The sequence below is a fragment of the Suillus bovinus genome (assembly GCF_016758785.1).
Source record: "Suillus bovinus strain UH-Sbo-P2 chromosome Unknown EDB93scaffold_3, whole genome shotgun sequence".
Lineage (NCBI taxonomy): Eukaryota > Fungi > Basidiomycota > Agaricomycetes > Boletales > Suillaceae > Suillus > Suillus bovinus.
Window position 1 is genome coordinate 247,769 of NW_024542059.1, and position 21,798 is coordinate 269,566.

Consider the following 21,798-nt stretch of genomic DNA (forward strand, 5'->3'; position numbering starts at 1 on the left):
GTAGCTCTCCACTGGCCGAAAACGACACACAGGTCACTGTACCTGTACTGTGACGCTGAAGAGGCGAACTGATGTGCTGGCTGTTGTTGTCAAGCCTGCCAGTTCCCTAATCGTCTGCTGACGCGCTTGCGAGGACGCGGGCATTCGAAGATATCGCAATGGCTTAGATAATGTTGGTATGTCCTTCCAGATGATAGTACTCCATGTCCTAATCGAATAATCATCTAAGGAGATGGGCGTTTTTCTACCCGTGGTCCAAGCCAGATGTTGATTCACTGAATCTGCGTGTCCTTTGAGAATGACGATGAGCTCGCCTGTCTTCGTATCCCACACTCGGATTGGTGATACGGGGAGAGGCAAGACCAGCAGTCTCAAAAATGGTCATGTAGACGACTGGCTACACTTCTTTGCGCCCAGTCTCGATTGGACAGAGAATCGTTTCTCCGTCTTCTACATCTCACTCTCTTACAGTCCCATTGAATGACTCGCTCAAGACTCGTTGATAATCTCGGCTCACTAGCCAGAAATCACGTCTTTTGTATGTCACATCTATTCCGCCATCCTAACTCCCGCTAACCACTTTCTTCCCATCAGCGCTATCGTCCGCACTTCACTTTTCAGTCTGCTTCACCACAATCATATGACATACTGTAAAAGATCACGCCTCACTTATCTCAAATTAACTGCGACCAACAATGTCTAATATTACCTCTCCAAATCAACTACTCCTTGAAAGAGCCCGTTTCTGAGTCACCCATATTCTATACCATACTCTATACCTATCTGTTGCGTAAGACGCCCATTTTCCCTTCATTAGATATAAAACTACCCTCAAATAGTTTGGATCAGGGGGGCTGACGTCTTACGATGGCCTGGAGACAACGGCATCCTCGGTCGAAGAACGCAATACCCGGGCAGGTACTTGGAAGTTTGGGGTGGTGCTACTCGTAAAGGGAGCGCTTTTTCCTTACACTGGTCTATCATATCGGTGATTGTTGCGTACCAACTTCAACGTTTCATTTCAACACCCCACTGCACGCACACGCTGATGCGATGCCTATATTTTGGTCTATAACAGTACCTCTGTAAATGGTCATGAAGTAAGACATCCAAGAGACTATGTACTTGGCATACGCTGCCCTTCGTCAAATGACAAAGGTGTTACTTTTTCAAATATCAAACGACAGATATGTACACTCGAACAGTCTACACACACGTTACACACTGTCCCTTGCGTGAGCTTGACATACTCGCAGCAGCAGTGGTGTGACTTACCCATAAACAGCTTCGACTTCATCAACTCCACCGCCAGAAGGGAAAGGACCATTGTTCTCGCGAGGGATAGGACCAAGCTCAGGCTCATCCTCCAAGTCAACAGGATTCTCATCGTCAAGACCAAACGTTACAACAGGGCGAAGTCCCGCTCCCGAACTAGATCGCCTGTTACCTGCCGGAGATTTCGGCAGCGCAGCCATAGTCTTCGGGCTCATATGCTGAAATAAATCATCAATGTCAATGAGGTGCAACTAGTTTCCAAACATTCAGACATTGGCTTACCTGCCAATCATTCACGTTCTCATCTGGAATGTCACGATCGTCACGACCGACGTCAAATCTAGAGTCATCGCCCAAATCACCGATTGATACTACGCTTTCGCTGTCGCTGATGTTATCAGCGATACTTGAGACAAGCTCTGGGAGTCGCTGCCATGCGTTCCCGCCCATTGAGATCGTTCCGAACGGCGGGAGGCCAGATTGATCGTCGGACCAACCGAGGTCAGACAAGTATTCCTCATATTCATCCTCAAACGCAAGATCTTCAGTAGTATACGGGAGGAATATGGATGGATCCGGTGCTTGAGAACGTGGAGGTGGGAAGACATCAGCTTCGACGACATTCGGAGTACCGATTGGTCGGATGATGTTTCCGAGGTCTAGCCCTGGAGGCAGGCCTTCCATGTTGTGAGAAATACTGACGGAACGCCGATGAGCCTGGGATTGTTGGCTCGGTGCCTGAGGTCCGTATCGTTTGTTGTTGTCTAGGAAATGGTTCACAATGAGTATGGCGCATACAAACGCGGGAAAGATGCATACAATACTTGACGAGGTGACGCAGAGCTTGTTCTTGTGCCTGAAAGAACATCGGCATATGATGCGAACGACGAGACACTCGTCACACACCTGAGCGTCGGAGATATCATCAACCTCCGTGCCAGTAAGCCATTCATCGCGCAGATCCGGTCGACAGTTCAGGTAGATCGACGTGATCACCTTCATATTTGCTAATAGGGGGTAAGTGTAAACGCTTACTCCTGTATCATCGCACATACATTGCCGCCACTTTCTCCCACAGAAGGGAACTTGACTCTTGATGAGTTTTAGGACATGAAGTTGAAGCAAAGGATGCGACACTCGTAACACGCGTTTCAGCACCGCCTGGACAAGTTTGTAAATAGTTAATGACGGCTCAAAACAGGTGCACTCACAGAGCTCTTGTATTGTACAAGCATCCATATACGATGTGACCGACTCTTGGATAACTTCTGCATAATTTTGGCAAAATTAATTGTGGAAAAGAAGTTGCGCCATGAGAACTCAGTAAGCATTTCGACTTCTTCCTCGTGTTTTTGGCCGTTCGGAAGAAATTTTGTCTGTAACACAATGTGAGCACCTGCACGAGGTTTCTCATCCTGCGGGCGTGGAGCAATTTTCGCGTGATGTATCTGGCAATATCGGAAGAAGCTAGATGATGTCCAAGATTAGTGTCGATACTCGTGGATTCCGTCTCACTCACTTGTGGTCAGGAGAATCGGCTTTCGATACGACGGATGACGAAACTTCTTGCAGTCCAAACATCTTCAGAATCAGCAGCAAGCAATTGGTGTCCAATAGAAGCTGGCCAAGATGATGGAATTTCATTACATCTATGGTGTACATTAGAGATGCGTTAACACACGTCAAGGGAGTACTGACGGGAAGCTTTGAACCATTTCAGCGTTAGTAACAAAATAGCTGAGACAGCTTTAGACGTAATCTCGCGATGCCGGGTTACGTCAAGGTCGTCGAGTGTCGGCGGTGGGGCAGGAGGTTGCTCAGGGGCTAAATAAAATTATGATCAACGTGTGAGAACGGACTATGGAGGTACACACGGGAGGGAACACCGGGAGGGAATACCGAAGATGTTGATGACTGAGGAGCCTGCTGCTGCCCAGTCCCAGCGGATACAGTCGCCAAAAGGAGCTTCAGCAAAACCAGTACCCATCCTGACAGGACAGGTAGTACAGCACTCTAAACGCAGGTGAGGCAATGGCGATATGACACCGAGCGAACTCACATATATTGTTTCAACCCTCTTTAGGCGCATGAAGTCTTCCTTCCTTTCTTTCGCCTTGCGCTCTTGGGCGGGAGAAGTGGAATCACCTATGGCCGCAACGGCCTCAGAAATTTTCGCATCCAGCATTGCAACATCTAGTAATGGCTCTGCAATCTCAAGATCCTGAAATAAACGTTCTCAGCAACGGCCATCCAAATTAGTAATGGGACGGCACACCTCGTTGGTGACCTGGAGTGGTTCGGCATCCCCCTCAGACCCAGGCATACAGTCAAGCCCACTCTCGGCAGTCATGCACTCTTCTCTCGTTCTCCACATTTGCCAGAGCGAGAGACTTACGTACATATGCCGATTATATAGCTTGTCTGCCTCATCGATTGCAAACGGTACGAGGCGATCATTGTTAGCGCCAAATCTACTCTTCCGCGAGAAGGGAAATAGGAACGGTCGATTTTGATCCGTCTGATATTGTTGTTTCTTGAGCTTGGGAGAAGGAGGCGGGGATGATGCAGGTGTTGCAGGCTGAGGACCCGGGCGATATCCTGGATTCGGAACATGTGATTGGAAAGGCTGATGATTCAGCGAACTTGGGAGACCAGAGTGCTGCGAGTCTGTGTCATCGTGGTGATAGTGATGGCGGACAGGAATAGGAGAATATGCCTGTGCCAATTTGGCAGTGGAAACGGGGGGCGCGGGTTTGATCGGAGGTATATCTAGTTGCGCAGGTGGAATTGGAGGTGTGAATGTCGGATATTTCACCGAAGTTTCCTGTCGGAACGTTTCAATGTCAAATGGGGTGCATTTGACGGCAACAGCTGTAATATTTTTTGTAAAACGCGTTTAATGGATTGAGAGGTGACCAACCTTCGTCGGGCACAGACGGAAGGTTGGCAAGTTCCCGGGCTAATTTCTTGACACGTGCAAGCTCTCTAATGCCTCCACAACACGCGAGAAGTGTCTTCCAAAGCACAAGGAGTAGCTAATTGCATTTTAGTTTCGCAACGCAAGCTTCAGATCTGCCGTAGTATCATACCTTCTTAATGGGGTATCCCTTCGCGCTCTTATCCCTCAATGCAGAGACCACGTTGAATAAGTAAACCGGTAACGACGGGTCCATGCTCACTAACCGATCGGAATTAGCCTGTGTGACGTCTTCCCATTGCAACACGCACTTAGTTCATCTGCGAAGTCATCGCGTTCCTTGAATATTTCAATGAGGTGGTACATCATGCCGAGATATACCGAGATTTCGGTTGTGACCTCTTCTAGAAAGTCAGCTTTTTCAGTAGGTGTGATCTGGAAGTGGGCTATATCTGCATCTGAGAGCGAGCTGTTATCAAATGGTTAGATAACCGACCACGTACTAAATAAATGCATACCAAAGTAGATCATGTTTCTGACTTGCGATTTTCATTGATTCGACGATTGTGCTTAACCCATTAGCGCTCCGCACAACCTTGCAGTTCTCGTAGATCCAGTGCAGCTGATGCTCTGGAGACGTTGTCTCGGCAAAGGTACCTGTACCAAAAACGTATGAGTATTCATCGTTTCGTCGTGTATGAGAATGGGACCTTGTAGAACGTAAAAGAGCCGACGGGCATTAGTAAATCGGATCTCCGCGTCCCTGTGCTCAAGACTTTCGAGGAGTATCTCAACGTGTGCCTTTCGCTGTGCGGGAGTAGTATCTGGGCTGGTCCACTCTATAAATACAAAGGATATGTATGATCATGACGTGCGATGGACAATGCTGCACACCTCCGGGAAACGAGCCTTTCCATGCTTTTAGGTTTTCTGCGACTTGAGGCATCTCTACGTACGAATAAAATTCATCGATCTCATTCATGACCGTGTCTTCATCGTCGTAGCGAAAGTCATAAAATGATTGCTGCATATATAATAAATACATCATGAGTACGACAAATGACGAAACATGCCTTTGGCTTCGGCGCGCATGTGACCATTGCCTTGAGCTGTCCTAGCGTTATGGAGTCTAGTCCTAGCTGGGATGCGGTGTTTGTGCCTTCTTGTTCCCCAGCAGAGTATGAAGGCGGAGCTGCAAATATCATGCCGCTCATGTTGACGTTGTTGGACGTTGTGGTTTACAATGTAACGCAGATGAATTAAAGGAACACGACTTGTCACACCAGGTATCACGTGACTTAGGCATGTAGGCCAGAAGGGTCTGTCTCTGGACTCTTATCGATGCTGGCACATGTCCAAGATTACGAGCACGGGCCGCTATAATATGAATAGTCCTAAACTAAGACTCCTGGGGAATTCACATGAACCGGAAGCGTGTATGATGGTGGCGTATGCGAGTCAGATTAAGGATTCATAGATAATTCGCTTGACTCATCCACGTTTATAATATTACAACATAAGCCTGAACGTGTCATGACATGCTCGGCAGTGACGCATACGCAAACCTTGTCACCGAGCTGCGGCCTAGCCTAGCCTAGCATGGTTCCATGGGGATGGAGCACTAAGTACATAGTCAAACCGCCGCTGCGCTCCGCATGCGGAACCAAAAACAACTGTGAGAAATTATGACATAATCAGTGCATTATAAGAATTTTTGGGTTCTCCCCCTTCTTTCAACCACGATTCTGGCTGTGGATCGACTTCGCAGTCGGTCACATTCTTGCCAATTCACTCACCGTTCTCGTTTCGGCTCATCGTCTGCGACAGCGTTTGCTTCGTTGCGATCGATTCGCTCGAGTATCGGTTTCAGATTCGGTTCAAAGTCGGAGACGCTCTCGGCGGTACAAGGTAATTACTTGCTGCAGTGTCATACTCTGATATTTCATCAACGATAGCTCATCTAATCCTCAGAGCACACAAAAAGGCACGCCTTTGCTGCGCGTTTGCCACTCATCGCCTTCCATTTCTCTTCCTTCTGCTCTTGGATCTGCTTACGACCCATCTTACGATTTTCCATTCTACTTCAATCCTTCGGGAGTCCCATCCACCACTAGATATCAGAGTCGTTTCCTACTGCGCTTTATAGTGCATTGGACGCTCTCCTCGCTGTCCTTCTTCAGTTGCAGATGCCAGTCCCCGTCCCTACCCGACAACCGGCGCACCAGGTCCATAAGTACCCCCAAACTGAAGACGCTTCAAAGTCTCATTCTTCCGTTTTCCATAATCTGAAGCACACTTTGCCTGTCTCCCCGACGGGTCCGCCACCATCTTTTGGCAGTCGTGATCAGTGGATCAATTCCCTGCCTTCTTGGAGGAGGACCAAAACTCGCCGCATATGGGAGGACGACGCGCGTTCCACTTCTGAAGAACAAAGAGAACGGGGTTTTTACCAAGGGTTGACTAGTACGGCCGACGTGCAAGTCAGTAAAGGAAATCATGCGGAAGCATGTCTTCCGCCCCTGAACACCTTCCTCCAAAAATGTGCCTTGAACACATCACAGAGTGACGTTGACCACCCAATGCATGCTGAGCACAAGACCTCTACATATACTCCCGCCTGGGGTACCGAGAGCTACGACAGTCCGGACAATGCCTCTACGCACGACTACGTATGGCCTCGGTTCGCACCTGTCCTGGAGGACTGACTGTGATGATATGATGAATGGTGATTTGGGTTCCAGTCCTATCGGTCCCATGACTCCTTTTGCAGAGTACGTGGACCGTGTAATCACCACATCTGACGGAACAACGGTATCCGACCCAATGCCGCTCAGACAAGATAATTCATATCAATGTGGACTCCATTCCTACAATTTGCTGGACTATCAGTACGCAGATCAGATCAAACAAGAGTCAGTCGATTCTGCGCCATCCGCGTCAACGAAATACAAGATGTTTGCGGAGCCAATGGCGGACTGGATCGTGTCATATGTTTGGAAAGTTTGCAAGAATTCAATCACTCTTCCTCCCGCAGTATCTCGCTACACGTAAGATCATTGTTTTTCAGCTTAATTTTCATGATCAATGTTGACGTAGGTTTTGTAGTCCTTCCATGAGCGGGCAGCAGCCAGCCCCTACAGCTCCAATGCACTTGTCTGCCTCAGTTCACGCTCTTCTAATGTCGACACTGCTACAACCATCTGCCGTGTTACTTGCTATGTGGTACATCGCTCGATTACCAGTATACTTTAGCGGGGCCACTTCAGGGTTGGGGGTAAAAGAACGGAGATTTACTGCTGAACTGCTTGATACAACTGGGGGAATTGATGGGAAAACGTTGGAGGCCAATGCCACGTTCCGACTCATCGTCCTTGGATTCATGCTGGCGAACAAGTGGCTTGATGACCATACCTTCTCCAACAAGACATGGTAAGCATCACGTTCAAGGTCCGTGTCAGGTCAAAATAACCAATTTCTCCCCTTCAGGCACACCATCTGCAAACTTCCTGTCCACTCGCTAAATAAACTCGAGTCGCTCGCCCTGGATATCCTTTCCCATGACCTGACAATATCACCCGCTGTTTGGCGCCAGTGGCTGGGGCATTTATTCTCGTATCATGTCTCGCTCTCGCCTCCTCCATACGCCCAACCGATTTCTCGTCCCTCTTCGAATCCTCAATCAATCGTTCGGAAAGTCATTGAAGAAATCATGGAAGCACCTCTCACGCATCCTAGCTCGGAGCCCGTCTTTCTCAGCTTTGAGCAGAGGAGCAAGACACAACTCAATGGGGCAGAAACGTGCGCTGACCCTTCTCACGAAGCCTATGACATCGATCTCGATGAGGATGGGCCGCTTCGCGACGAGTATTTGCCAAGGCGTCGCGTGAGCAATGGCAGTGCGACAAGCCGACGTAGTTCAGAGTTGGCTTCAAGGGTTGAGGTTGAGCGAAGAGAGGTCCGCGAGTCCGCGACCAGCCAAAATTGGAATGCGCTTCCCCCTCCGTCCAAATGGAGTCCGGCAGCTGATGAGCCCATCCGCCGTGCTAGTGACCGTCCTGCGTTATACATGCCAGTTCAGCCGCCAGCAGTATGTTGGGCGCCTGCTGTTACTTATGTACCTGTCAAAATTGCTCCGGATTATTCGACTGCCCCATATTCCAAACCAGCAGCTGTGTCCAACGGTTACTGTTACTCACAGTCTGTCCTCGCTCAACAGCCCTCACAGCCACATTGTGACGCTGATGCATTTTCCCCGCCTAATTCTGGCTACTCGTATCAAATCGGCTTTGACTACCAGTGTAGTCACGTTCGCATGTCATTCGATGGAACAGGTTACCCCTCTCAACCAATAGCAAATTCCAATTGGCCCTCTGCTGAGGCATATGGATTCCCCGCACCTCGAGTCCTCTTTGGCCCCCATCCACCTATCAATTACCAGTCGTCCTGGGTCCGTGCTTGAAGATATGTTCTGGACCAGATGCTCGCGTGCGCATCTTAGATCTCATTTTTTCCTGTTTTCCGGCTCTTAACACTACTGCAATCGATTCCGACGGCATCGCCTACGTGCCGCGCCATAATTCCGTTCCCTCTGTCCGTCCCTTCGCGGTTGTCAATACTGGATTTCTTTCTCTTCGTCGCCGGCACTGTCCATACATACACGATCCCCACCTTTGCAAGACATATCCATCCTGTCTCGGGGACAATCGCCTGTTCAATCTTCTTGATCCTCATCATTTCGATCGCGTATATTCTTATTTATATGCGCATCTGCACTTACTCTTCTCGCCGACTGAAGTTGGTGTGAAGACGACGATCTCCTCGGACTATGTGCCATACCGCGTTCATCGATTGAACATTTGCGGGTTCGCTGTTTCATTGTCGATGTATCCACCTATCATTTCGGTATCCTCATGCTCCTCAACTAATAACCTTTCATGACTTTATTTTTTCCTGCCGTCGGCTTTGGTGTTTCTTTTTGCTGCGCTTTTCTCATTCAGTACGCATAACGAAATCACTCAAAAAAACATGCAGAAAATTATTAACACTACAAAAACATTTGCTATTCTTTTATTCCCTATCCTTCCGCCTTGGCTGCTACGGTAGCTCCCTTTCCTCCTGTCTATCATCCGTCCCCCCCTCTTTGGTGGTTAGTTTAGCTTATGGCTTCTCTTTCACCTTCAGCTCTCATCCGTAGGTAAGAAGTTATGCGCCTCCTTCCTAGCATTCAATAGTTAAGCGTGAAGCCCATACGCCGTACATACTGGTTCTCGCATGTACGTTCTGATGCTTCCCTTTGAATGTTATCCTCCCGTATGTTCCTGATGAGTGTGAATGCAGGTTTGTTTAGAAAGTGGCATTCAGTCAGACGCAATTATACAGTACTCGATTGTCTACGTAGTTAGTACATGGGACTTCTTCGCTTGCTTTTAAATCTTTATCAGGATAAAAGGCACCTGCAAATGTCATCAATAATGAACGTTCAAACATATGGCTCTCATGGCAAACCTCAACATCCTCCATCTCGTCATCCATGAGCATGACTTCAACCAAAAGATGCTTGGCGTGCGGGGGAACCGGCTTCTTGCTGACGTGCTCTACCAGTTTACTGAATTTCATAGGCATCCTCTCAGCGCTCTAAATGATTCACATGAGCAGCTGCCATGAGTTAATCGCACACTTTACGAACCTTCTTCTTGTCGGTGAACGAACTCCAGAGCATGCTCACACCCTGACTAACCATGCTGACATCTAAGTTATGGTTAGTCTTAAACCAAGTGATGAATTCTTTGAGCGTCGGGTCATTCTTGAACTCCAATCGGTCCCAAAGGGTCCATTCAGTGTTCTGGAATTTGTTCTTTGCAGCAGCGATTGGCTCCGAAAAACCGAAGAAAGGCAAAGCAAGGTTGATAAAACCGTTCTTGAAGACATCTATCTTATTCTTCCCATCTATGATCTACAGTGCACGTGTCAGCGCACCCTTCCGATAAAGATAACAAGATCTTGCCTTGTAAAGTTCAAGACACACCAGACCGACAACGAGCGCGGTGGTGGTAGCGATGGCAGGAATGATTTTGCCTGCTATCTGCTTTGTGGTATGACGATCGGCCACAGTAATGTTGTAGTTCATCGCACGAAGGTTGGACGCAGCGGTGATGAGATCGATGTGATAGTTGGTGTCATCGTCCTTCTCGAACTCGACAGGATTGAGACGGTAGCCAACGAGTGACGATGGAGGAGGCAGCTTCTTGACCAAGTCAGAGACATTGTCGGGATCTGAACGGAATTATACTTTGCAGGTGAGTCTTAACATGAGTGAACGTACCAGAAGACGACTGATTGACGGGGTCGTTTTCGGTGATCTGGATCTTCACTCCGCTCTTTGGAGAGAACTCGGGAACGATCACAGAGTCTGCAACCCTCTTGAAGACCGCAGGATCGGTCTCTCCTCGAAGGCCATAATTATAGGCATGAAGATTGGCTGCAGCAATAATGAAAGAAATATGTGTGGGCTGAGGAAAATAATCAGTACTCAAGGTCTAGTAACATGCTGTGTGACGTACATCTGAAGAGTCGAACACGAGTGGGTCCGGTGCCCTCTTCGGTCCACTCCAGAATGGCTGTCCCGTGCTGGTAACATGATCCTTCGGAAGACTGTGGAGAAGCTGACGGATAGCGTTGTTAAACTTCTCCTCGAACTGCAGACGAGCCCAGATGATACACTCCTCGAACGTCAAAGGCTTGTTGGTAACCAAATATGAAACAATCTGGAAGATGTGGTCATGTGATTGGCCCGAGTATTTGAGGGAGTTCTCGAGGTAATTGGGCTCCGAAAGATATTGATTGACAGATTCCACTGGCTTAACAAACATTGCGTCGAACTCTTGACGAGCCCACTGTATTGTTATCAGACCCTGCTGGATAAGAACAAACTTAAGAGCACACCTCGATCGTGTGTGTAATGGCATTCGGGAAGTTTTTAACAGTGCATGACAATGTCTGCTTCTCTGGGGGATCTTGCGAAGACGAGTACGACTCGGTGAGATGGGGAATGACAACTTGAGTATTGCCTTTTGTGCCCATGGTACCGGATTCTAGGAGTGGTTTTTCATACAAAATGCAACGCTGGTCCATGTATACACCTACGACAAGTGCTGTCAGACGAAATTCACAGAGAGCAAGACGGAGCCTTACGTGAAGCAACGTTATCTAATGCATTTGTGACACCGTCAATCCCAGAAAAAAAGTCGTCATCGAAGACATCTTTGAAAATTTCAAAATGGGAACAATACAGAGGGTGATGAGTGACTGACTTTCTGTCGCCTGACCAACAGGATCTTGTCTACAGAGAATGTGGCCCTTCAGAGCTGGATTCATGTCTGCAACTGCTGCCGCTGCGACTTCAGATTTAAATTTCCCGAGATCTTTGGCACGGAAGAGAAATTGCCGGTTTAGGTTACTCTTTTCGATAGTGTCTAGGTCGGTGACATGGATCTTAGCGTCGGGCCCGGTAGCGAGACCCATCATGCTCCAATTCTTCAACATCTCACACCCGATTGCTCCTGCACCGACGAGGAACTGACGATGATTGGCAACCTTATCCTGGAAGGACTTGCCAAACACTGCAATCTGTCCATCATACCGGCTACCAAGGGGTTGGCAATCTTGCTCAGTCGGCAGTGTGGTCGGCAACGACTCCAAAGAATCGAAATACAAGTGCTGGAGCATAGGATGGAACTTCGCAGAGCATGCTTTGAGGACTTCTTGTGCCACGAAACCACCGATTACAGCTGCAACGGGCGGTAAATCACCGGTTGCTTGGTATGCCAGCTCTGTGATAATCTTCTCATCAGCATCGGCATCTATGTTCTTCGCCAAAGCCACCAGGGAAGCAGCATCTTTTGCGTTTCTGGGCCGAGGTAGACATTGGTGTCGTGCCTTGAATTGTGATAAAGCTTGGAACCCTGCATGGAGAGTAGCAGGCCTATCGAACTTAGCGAAGTCTGTCACGAAGAACTCTGGAGCTGCAAGCGATTCTCGCAAGGATTTCTAGAGAAAAAAATGAACTACGATCTAACGAAACTGGAATATGACTTACAAACTGGAGGATTTTGGGCATTTTCACCTGGGTAAAGATCCCACCTCGGACATACTCTCCCAGGTCTGAAGTATCACCGATGGTGAAAGTATATGGACCCTTCACTGATACTTTGCGAGGATTACAACCATTCAATTCAGTCATGCCCTGCACTTCAGTAAACGTGACAAAATCGCCATCTTCAAGACCGTGTCTTGATTCATCGAGGCATGTTACCAGCCCTTCCTTGTCCTATTTAATGGAAGTATAAATGTGACGTCGTAGTAATAGTTCATAAGACTGACTTTTGCTACTGACACGATCATTCCGGTAAGAGCTTGTTCGCCTGTAGGGTCCACGCAAGTAAATTTTGGACCAAAGTCATTGAAGATGGAGCTGATCACGATCAACAACATATAAAATGTGATTACAGCCTTCACGTACCCAAAAAGACCATGGGTCTCCGCTGAGATAAAGTGAACACCATTCTGATGTGTCCAGTCGTTGATCTCAACTTGTTTCTCGTAAGAGACGCCACATAAGACGACGGCCTGGAAGAAGTCGATATCACAATCTGGCCGACAGTGCATGAACTTACTTGGAAAGGTCGTATTAAATCGACTGAGATTTCTTGTCCTGCATTTCCTCCAAGATTCCGGACGGGGACGTAAGCATTCAGTTCGGCTAGACGAGGTAGGGTGGATGCCGCACGCGGCTTTCCGATATCGTCTTCGCGAAGGAAGTACTGTGAAAAATTCGTCAGGGACATATTTTGAGGCAGTGTGATGCCTAAGCACGCACTTGTGAGCTGAGATCCTGCACGGTGACCGGTTCTGGGTCATACAACGTCACAGACTTGACTCCCGCCAGACAAACGTTCTTTGCTGTGGAAGATATGAAAATGAAATGAATTTGTTGGAACCATGCTTGTTGGCAAAAGGGTTACCAATCTCAGCTCCGAGGCCTTGCAACCCGACGATCAGTACATTAGAGGCAGCCATCTTCTTCATCGCTGGGCGTATCACTCAGCAAACATGGTATGGTTATTATTATAGACAACACAACTTACCCTCATGTCCTAAAACATAACTGCAAAATCACGTAGGATTAATGGTGAGTGATGCAAGCCGGCGCACAGGATGACAGCAGCACCTACAGTTGACGAGAGTACAAGCCTTCATCAATCGCAGCTTCGTCAACATCCATCTTTGCTGCTAGATTACCTGCATCCGCCATGATTAAAACGTATAAAAGTAGGTGGTGGTGAAAGATAAGATCGTGGTGCAGTAATACAGCCACGGAACCACTGTAATTATGCTTGCTGATGACTAAGCCGCACAGCTAGACCAATTTTGGGACTCTGTTGACGAAGCGCAAGGGGATGAGTGAGGGGACCAAACGTTGTGCAGTATATGTGCTAGAGTACGGGCCTGGAGAACTACGTCTAAAGAGTATGCTGGAAGTGTGCTTTGACACCTGCCCACTGTTGGAAGTAAGTACAACGTCGACAGTGGACACTTACAAGCATTCTTCTATTATTTGTCATCACGAATCCTTCGATAGACTCAACATGGTATAACAAGAGACAACGGTATCACAACGAATTACAGGAATCGGAAATATCCAAAACAAAAAATCCAATCAGCAAAAGTGGAAAGTCAACGTGCGCGTGAGACGTATAGTACACGTCAAGAACTTGAAGGTAAGAAAAGCCTATATCCACCATAGGCTTGCATTGGCCGAAGCCGGCGCTGAGCTTGGAGGAGCTGCAAATGCTGCTAATGATCTCGTTAAGATCCACCAGGACAGACCATACACTACACAGAAGGCAAAGCATACTGGGGGGATGGGAAAGCAAGGGGAGCATAGAGAGGAGACGAATAGGACGGAGTTATGATGAATTTTCACCCAAGAGTGGTCTGGCAAGGGCCATAACGACCTACAGAATGGACCAAATGTGCACCAATAGTGCTCAAAGGACCCCCAACTGCGGCACCCCAGGTCCCTTGGGTAATGAATTCCAGTAAATCTAACGCTGTTGTAGGTTGCCTCGATTCTGGTGCAAAATTGTGACTGCCTGGGGCAATACCCATCGTACGGGGATTCTTATTGACGACGGGGTCTGCCTCAGGACACCAGTCACTAGGGTCCGGGAGACGGTTCTGGGGTTTGACCGGAGTGGGTACGTGGATCATCAGAGGGTCCTGGCGGGGCGCAGCAATTTGTTTCTTTCGGCCGCGGTAGCGAATGAAAGTCGTATTGACATCTACAGCTTTATTGACGGCAAGCACATCATCAAGAACACGAAATATGACGACGCTTTTATTGCTGGGAAGTTGGCTAGAGGAGACGCGAAGCCCAAGCACCCAGCTATGCCATGAAGAACTGGGGATGTACCCGAGATAGCCGAGGGATGCCAGTGCGGTCATTTCAACCTTGGTGAGGGTAGAGGAAGGAATTGCGGTTGTCTTGACCCTAAGTAGAGGTTCAGCAGTCAAGTCATTGAATAGAATGGCCTCGCGCACCAAGTCTTACTCGGGAGGCCAGTGTCGTTGATCAGTTTATCGGCCAGCCTTGCAACGACGACAAAAGCGGAGAAGAGAAGCTCGTCGAAAGTGGCCGCACCACAACAGTGGAGATGGTTAAAGATCGATACTCCTAGGAAATCATTCCCTTCGCCTATTTCTGCCATGACAATCTTAGAGATGTACCACAACGCATGAATGGCAACCATTTGAGGGTTGCCGACGGATTCAAGAATGAATCGAATGCGAGTGCCAATAATAGAAGTTACGTAATTTCGCCCATCTAATTCCCTGTTCATGGAATGAATAATCAAGCTGAATGCCTTGCCAAACAATGTATTAATGACTCACGGGTCGGGGAATACTTCATCTGCGCCGGCTTTGATAGCCAACGAGTACATGAAATGCGCGGAAAGGCTAGAGAACGCAGTTGCAATATCATCAAGGTCCGGGTTTTTGAGCGTAATGACCCGAGGGACAACGTTGCTACCTGAACGTCCAACTTGAAGAGTATCTGAAAAAGCTGTGACTACCCTGCCGACACCGTCCGAATTCAACTGAGAGAGAAGACTCTCTGTACCATCTCTCCCTTTGGTAGCGCCAGAAAAAGCCTGGGAAACGCAGCCAGGACGAGGAACAACATGACTGAGACCGGGAGGGATCATGGGCGCTGAGTTGCTCAGCACGACATCCTTGGAAAGGGCGCGTAAGCGAGGCGGCAAGCGCGACGGCTGAGACATGTCAAATAGACAGTACTCGAGCGAGTAGGAGGGCCCGCTCCCACGGGAGGCGCTCGCAAAGTTGCCTCGGGCAACTTTCGAGGAACTGGCAGCAGTAATAAAGAACAGTCCAAGCTTTTGTAACTCCGCCTGAGTTGAGCACGCTTTTACGTCGTGTGGGGGTTCCGCAGCCCCTTGCACGAGGTGGGGGTGATCAACGAAGTAGGAACGTGTTGCCCGTGAATGGGCGAAGGGGCCTTCTATGCATGCTGTGCTAAGCGCCTGCGGGGACTCGATCGTGCCCCTGCTGGTCTGTATATTTCCGCTGTCAAAGATCGGTGGCGGAAGGGTATCTGCGTCAGGGGAACAAGCCCATATTGGCTTTTTGAAGTACGGGTTACAGATAGGTGGACGTTTTGAAGACTGCCTTGAAGCAGGAGTACCTCTGATAGCAGTCATTATGGTCAATACAAATGTGGAAGGGAATGCTGATTTAGGGAATACAAACGAACGGTGCAGACCCAAGTAAATGCGGGGCGTCTTTTGTATCGCCACCCCCTCCCCAACAGGGCAAACAAACACAGGAGTAGCGTGAATGACACTATGGACAAAGCCAAAGAGAGCGATGCTCGCCGCCGCCACGACGATGTGGAAGTAAAGCTAGGACAATGAAATTATGGGTCGAGGATTTCCATCCGCTTACGACGACAACCCTGCTGGGGACAAAGCAGTCGAAGTGGCGAACACCACTCGAAGTTGTTGGGCCTTCGTCATTTCGTGTTATTACACAACTTGATCATTTCCAAAAATGGACTGCTGTCAAGAAACACGCTTACAACTTACGCAAAAACATTTGTTTGTTGTTATAGGTGCGATCCAAGTTCACAAAGGGCTATTTGTTTCGAACGTCTTTTTGGAAACTTGTCCACCGAGGACTAGTTGAGTGGCGAATTCAGAGTTGGCAGAGAAACATAAACAAATAACATTACATTGAGGAAACTGCAGGGACGATACGTATGCCACTACATGCTCGAGATCGTCTACTTCCGATAGAACTGTGGCAGTGAATAAGCACTGTATACAGGTACTGATTATGGAAGAACCTACATTACGACGGAAATTGAACCAAAGTGACAGACATCCTCTATCAAAACTACTTCGAAAGCCCCTGTGCCAGCAGGTTCAGTATTGGCGTAGCAGAGCCAGAACGTGAGGCTGCTCACCGTTTATGTGAAAATTCCCATTCCCGATTGACGATCCTGAAACCAATGTCTTCATATGGAGGCCCAGCGCTGAAATGCAGCAACACGGTGTCCTCATTCCCGGGTTCCCTGACGATTTTGTACGTAGGGGCTTTTGATTTGTCGATCAGATCCGGGTAAAAGATATTGAACTAGAGTATGACGTGAGTTGGAAGTCAGTTGTAGGGTAATTAATAAACGCATACTTTATAACCCTGAACAACCTTCGGAGGCGGGTTGTCGACGCTGATTGATGGCATCAAGAGAAGATCGAGTAAAGAAGATAGAGCACGCACTCGTAGTGAGTCTGATTATACTTATTCCATTCATAGCCAGTATGCACGCGGTTGAAGTATCTGGGTTTCCGAGGTCGGTATTTGTCCTCCCAGTTGTATGACGTAGGATTTGCAATGTTCTCCTCAAGATTAAAGAGTTCCTCCTCTTCGTCAAGCTCTCTCTCTGCCTCGGCCCTGTACAAAGCTTCGGAAGCGAGGTCAGCACCGCTTGCAACCTCTGGAGCTTCGACCTCAACCATAGGTTGAGCAGCTTTAGGCACGAAGCGCGAGGCAGCGACCGTACGGCGTTGTTTCAGCTGTCCAACAATAAGCGGGGTCTTAACCAACAGTAAAATCTATGCTTACCAAAGCACGAAGGTCGTCAAGCTCTGTCACTATATCGATTTGACGTTCGTCCTCCGTTAACTTCGTGATATCTATCAGTGACGGACTCATAGACCTGTCATAAGGTTCCACGTCCTCCTGTGTGTCTGCTTCTGCTGTAGTCACAGGTACAACATAATTTACATCTTTCAGCCCTTGAGCTACTGATCGAGCAACACCAGCAAGAAGTTCTTCCTGTGCGTGTAGAGCCTCATCGCGCTGGCGCTTGCGTAGCTGCTCAAGTCGATTGCGAACAACGACTTCATGCAGGCTCTTCAGCTTTGCCTGTCATGTGAGAGTCAGCTGCAGTATCATACCTCTGTAAAATAGGCATACCTTTGCCTTCCAAACCAGTAGTCTTTTGAGAAGCCCTTCCCAGTAGTCCGTATCAATAGGTTCGCTGCTTGCAAGCTTTGCCTGGATTTGCTTTTGAAGCGTTGCAAGGTGGTCGTAGCTTTTACCCGACAAAAGTGTAGTGATTTCTGATTCCACAGTGACTGCTGCTTCTACCCCCATGCATTCACTGGCCTTGATTCTGTCGATACGGTCTTTGCAAACCACCATCATATTCTGAAGGCATAATCAGCTAAGGCAAGATAATAGATGCAACTAACATACCGTCCAAAAGTCGATGTCCACTTCGGAGGTTTCAAGTGATAGGTAGCGCTCAATATCATCATGGAGTTCATCAATTTGGTCAGGCGAAAGATTCTGTTGGACGAGTGAGCTGCATGACACAAGCTTGAGGTCTACCATACGTACGTCGAGAATGTTATATGGCTCGTCAAGGTCAATTTCGAGGCCGGCATCATCCTCGACATCATCTTCATCCAGCGGATGTGCATACCTCAAGTTCAAGGCCAAGAAGTCAATAGCTTTTGCCCTCTTTTCCCTTATTCGAATGGCAGCCCGGCTTCGCTCCTGCTCCAACTGAAACTCCCCATCCTTCGCTATCCATTCCGACATCTGAGCAGACTCTGCCATTCTTGCCATGCGCGACTCTTCCTCTTCCCGCAGGCGTTGCTCCGCTTCCCGTTCCGCTCTGCGTCTGTTTAACCTCTCGAGCTCCTCCTTAGCATCTTGTCTTCTAATCGCATCTTTACGCTGTGCCTCCGTTAGGGACAAACCTTGCTTACGGTCTTTCTCATTCTTCTTATGCCAGCGGAACTGCTGGCCGAGGTTTACGTCGTGGAAGGGATTATCGGTTGCGCTGTATACACTAAGTTCAGCAACCTGACGAGCTTCTTCCTCTTCCTTCATGCGCAACTTCTCTGCTTTGCGGGCCCTGCGCTCCTCGGACTTGTCACGCTTGCGTCTGCTTCAGGTAAGTTGGGCGTTGGCGTGAACGAACAATAAATACACACCTCTTGTCCTTGCGCTCTTCATCTTTTTCTCTACTGTTACTTCGCTCTCTCTGTCGGTGTGGGCGTTCCTCGTCGCGATCCCTACTCCGGCTGCGCCGCCGCTTCCTGTACTCGTCTGGTGGGTCCCGTTTAGAAGAGCGCTTCTCGTCTTTGGCGTGGTCTCTATCTCTTTCACGACCGTATGAGTGAGAGTGGTGGTGGACCATGCTTGCAAGCTCGACGATAACTCGGGCCAACTTTCTGTCTCAAAGTTGCTCCAAGCTTTGGAGAACGGTGTTTGACGTTGTTTACACAGACCTGAATTGTCTTGTATGATGACATCTTGTGAGACTTTGTGTGCGGTCTATTCTTTCAATTCTTCTGTAGACTCTCAGTTCCCTGGGTTGTAAATTGTATAGCAGCGGGTGTTCACACTGATTCTGCTGATCACAAGGTGCCATGCTATTGAGGCTCCCGCACACCTACCGAGTACACTCCTTGCGGGTCCTCTCCCGCACTCTCCAGACGCAGGCACAATACGAGTATCCCTCGCACAATGAACAGGATGATTCATTTCTGCCACGATCTGGACTTGCGACGCCACGACAGGTAGTAACCATCCCGTGTTTTAAGTAAAAGAAAGACTCACAGCTTGTCACTGACAGCTTGTACGATACCTCGATGAATATATAGTTGGGCAGGAGACTGCGAAAAAGGTCCTTTCCGTCGCGTGAGCATCCATACGTATGACTCTGTAGTACGTGTAACTGAGACAGTAGGAAGTGTGTTCAACCACTATACCCGTGTTCGCGCAAATCTTGCCGCCTTTGACGACGAGAGTGGTGCGGACCCATGGTCTGAAGCAGATGAGGGTGATGGTGTGTACCGTTTATATTTTCATAATTCAGAGAGGATGTTAATGAACTCAGCACACTCTGGCGTGTCATCTGCACATTTACATCCCCACCCCCAGCGTGCCCTCCCGCGTCAATTATCACTCCAACCTCGACAACCGGTCTCGTTATTTGAGAAGAGCAATGTACTGGTAATGTACGCAGAACATGCTCATATGGAAGTATGCCCTGCTCAGAAATATTGTTTACTACAGAGGACCAACAGGATCAGGGAAGACTTTACTCGCGCGTACCCTTGCACGCGTCCTTGACGTCCCATTTTCCGTCAGCGATGCAACATCTTTCACGCAGGTGCGATAACTTCTACTACCCCTACAGGCTTTCTACCCCTTACTATGTCGAACCAGGCTGGCTGTGAGTCTACCTGATTGCCCCGCTGGAAGGTCAGCTGATATCTCTTCAGATGTCGGAGAGGATGTTGATATGTGTATACAACGATTGGTACGTCCATTTAAGCCGAATGCGTGTGAATAGTCTCATTCTGTACTGCCTAGCTGCAAGCAGCCAATTGGGACGCGTATCGCGCCAGGTAATTCTCACCTTCACCCTGTTCACGATCTTCGTTACTAGTTTCAGCTCTTTGCATTGCCGTCTATTCCACTTTCTTATATCACTTACAGCACAGGGATCGTCTACATTGACGAAGTCGATAAGATTGCACGTAAATCCTCATCTATGACTGAGAGTTCACGAGATGTCGGTGGCGAGGGAGTGCAGCAAGCTCTTCTACGAATGATAGAGGGTTCTGTCGTCACTGTGCAAGGAAAGCCATCATCACTAGAACCTCCGGCACCCCCGGTACGAGGGCGGGGCTCACCAGCTGCTGCACAACGTAAGTCTCATCGGAACTTATGGTATGCACGAGGAGCACTAATACGTTAGCCAGAGAGACCTGATACCTACCATATTGATACTTCCAATGTGCTTTTTATCCTCAGCGGTGCGTTCGTGGGGCTTGATACCGTCGTGAAGCGGCGGGTGAGCAAGGGAGTATGTTTCTTGTTCTCTACCTTATATCTTATTCAGCTCTTATTAATTATCACTCCTATAAATCCAGTCTATTGGTTTTACTGCAAACCTCGCATCCAAGGAGGAAGACTCAGACAGCAAGGGATTCATGCCATTCTTTACATCGAACCGCCGATCATCAGAAAACTTGCTAGAGATGGTTGAGCCGGCTGGTAAGTTATATCTCATTAAAATACCACTTCCACGCCTGAAACATCATTCAGATCTAGTGAAATACGGGTAACTCAATCGTCGCATGCTATGTCAATTTCGAACTCATCTTCCCTGCATAGCTTTATTCCTGAATTCATCTCCCGCCTCCCAACCTTGACTACACTATCCCCACTGAGCACTCAGGATTTACGACGCATTCTGACCGACGTCCGTGGGTCACTTATTAGCCAGTACACTGCGCTCTTTGGTCACTCGGGCGTGGAAATTCGGTTTACAACAGCATCTATTGATCAGATCTGTTTGCGAGCTGTCGAACGAGGCGGAGGGGCGAGAGGGCTGAGGGGAATCATGGTAGCTGTTTTTTATGCGGAGAATTCATCGGTATGCTCATCAGATACTGTAGGAATCATTGCTGTTAGATGCGATGTACGAAGTCCCGTGAGTTCTCAATCATCTTACTGTTGTACATATTTGTTGATTGTTTTCTGGCGTTTTACCAGTGGATCGGTGTGGTGTTTCTTCTCTTGACCACTACTCACACTAATGGTGTCTAAGAATGTCCGCTATGTTCTGATAACGGGAGACACGGTGCTAGGCAAGTCTCCAGCTCTTTATTGGATGCGCGGAGACGGCCCCGCATTTTGGGCAGCCTGGGCGGATGAGGAGCAGCGGCTAGAAAGGCATTAGTCATAGGTGCGTATATCTGACGCAGGAGATTTGACAATCTGCTTGCTCGATTGATGTAGCGAGAGGTCCATCTCTCTTGGAATGTATTATCGTGTATGTATCGTGGGACACGAGGTTCATCTGGAACTTTTCAATGCCTTGCCTCTCTTAGATCTCGATTTCAACTGGATGAACGCAGACACGGTCATGAGACCACGTGAACGCCACCAGTGAGGATGAAGTCCATTCCCACTGAGATGAAGGTGGGGAACTGTCTCCTGTC

At 48.4% G+C, this 21,798-nt stretch overlaps 6 protein-coding genes across 6 annotated transcripts; 2 read left to right on the forward strand and 4 right to left on the reverse strand.

Moving 5' to 3' along the window:
• Positions 1-1,217: 1,217 nt before the first annotated feature.
• On the reverse strand, positions 1,218-5,429 carry EDB93DRAFT_1325013 (uncharacterized protein; the record flags this gene model as incomplete). The annotated part of the gene is made up of 19 exons (XM_041455023.1): positions 5,266-5,429; positions 5,087-5,216; positions 4,903-5,031; positions 4,711-4,849; positions 4,504-4,661; positions 4,365-4,453; positions 4,196-4,310; positions 3,551-4,146; positions 3,335-3,496; positions 3,150-3,288; positions 2,974-3,099; positions 2,795-2,924; positions 2,487-2,742; positions 2,331-2,436; positions 2,182-2,282; positions 2,095-2,131; positions 1,558-2,039; positions 1,276-1,493; positions 1,218-1,230 (listed from the first exon to the last, which is right to left on the reverse strand). Exons 1-19 carry the CDS (start codon positions 5,404-5,406, stop codon positions 1,218-1,220), a joined length of 3,267 nt encoding a protein of 1,088 aa, XP_041312643.1. The 5' UTR covers positions 5,407-5,429.
• A 949-nt stretch (positions 5,430-6,378) lies between these two features.
• On the forward strand, positions 6,379-8,651 carry EDB93DRAFT_1245471 (uncharacterized protein; the record flags this gene model as incomplete). Its single annotated transcript, XM_041452322.1, has 4 exons — positions 6,379-6,872; positions 6,934-7,239; positions 7,298-7,621; positions 7,679-8,651. 4 exons carry the CDS (start codon positions 6,379-6,381, stop codon positions 8,649-8,651), a joined length of 2,097 nt encoding a protein of 698 aa, XP_041312644.1.
• A 610-nt stretch (positions 8,652-9,261) lies between these two features.
• On the reverse strand, positions 9,262-13,502 carry EDB93DRAFT_1283123 (uncharacterized protein; the record flags this gene model as incomplete). Its single annotated transcript, XM_041454468.1, has 17 exons — positions 9,262-9,645; positions 9,698-9,826; positions 9,879-10,145; positions 10,197-10,465; positions 10,515-10,701; positions 10,753-11,085; positions 11,135-11,331; positions 11,384-11,452; positions 11,503-12,238; positions 12,288-12,518; positions 12,572-12,662; positions 12,711-12,817; positions 12,865-13,011; positions 13,068-13,150; positions 13,213-13,290; positions 13,336-13,355; positions 13,423-13,502. The coding sequence occupies 17 exons, from the start codon at positions 13,500-13,502 to the stop codon at positions 9,619-9,621; spliced, it is 3,051 nt and encodes a 1,016-aa protein (XP_041312645.1). The 3' UTR covers positions 9,262-9,618.
• A 668-nt stretch (positions 13,503-14,170) lies between these two features.
• EDB93DRAFT_1075524 (uncharacterized protein) lies at positions 14,171-15,090 on the reverse strand (the record flags this gene model as incomplete). Its single annotated transcript, XM_041445168.1, has 2 exons — positions 14,171-14,741; positions 14,792-15,090. The coding sequence occupies 2 exons, from the start codon at positions 15,088-15,090 to the stop codon at positions 14,171-14,173; spliced, it is 870 nt and encodes a 289-aa protein (XP_041312646.1).
• A 1,235-nt stretch (positions 15,091-16,325) lies between these two features.
• On the reverse strand, positions 16,326-19,063 carry EDB93DRAFT_431241 (mid region of cactin-domain-containing protein). Its single transcript, XM_041456344.1, has 10 exons — positions 18,775-19,063; positions 18,173-18,725; positions 18,029-18,121; positions 17,747-17,980; positions 17,393-17,695; positions 17,048-17,343; positions 16,958-16,997; positions 16,734-16,903; positions 16,618-16,678; positions 16,326-16,565 (listed from the first exon to the last, which is right to left on the reverse strand). The coding sequence occupies exons 1-10, from the start codon at positions 18,978-18,980 to the stop codon at positions 16,551-16,553; spliced, it is 1,971 nt and encodes a 656-aa protein (XP_041312647.1). The 5' UTR covers positions 18,981-19,063; the 3' UTR covers positions 16,326-16,550.
• Positions 19,064-19,212: 149 nt separating this feature from the next.
• On the forward strand, positions 19,213-21,536 carry EDB93DRAFT_1245475 (P-loop containing nucleoside triphosphate hydrolase protein; the record flags this gene model as incomplete). Its single annotated transcript, XM_041452323.1, has 16 exons — positions 19,213-19,362; positions 19,419-19,483; positions 19,537-19,631; positions 19,683-19,803; positions 19,862-19,958; positions 20,015-20,021; positions 20,071-20,108; positions 20,162-20,196; positions 20,288-20,499; positions 20,554-20,657; positions 20,725-20,848; positions 20,900-20,915; positions 20,969-21,200; positions 21,253-21,287; positions 21,350-21,356; positions 21,405-21,536. The coding sequence occupies 16 exons, from the start codon at positions 19,213-19,215 to the stop codon at positions 21,534-21,536; spliced, it is 1,470 nt and encodes a 489-aa protein (XP_041312648.1).
• Positions 21,537-21,798: the final 262 nt, after the last annotated feature.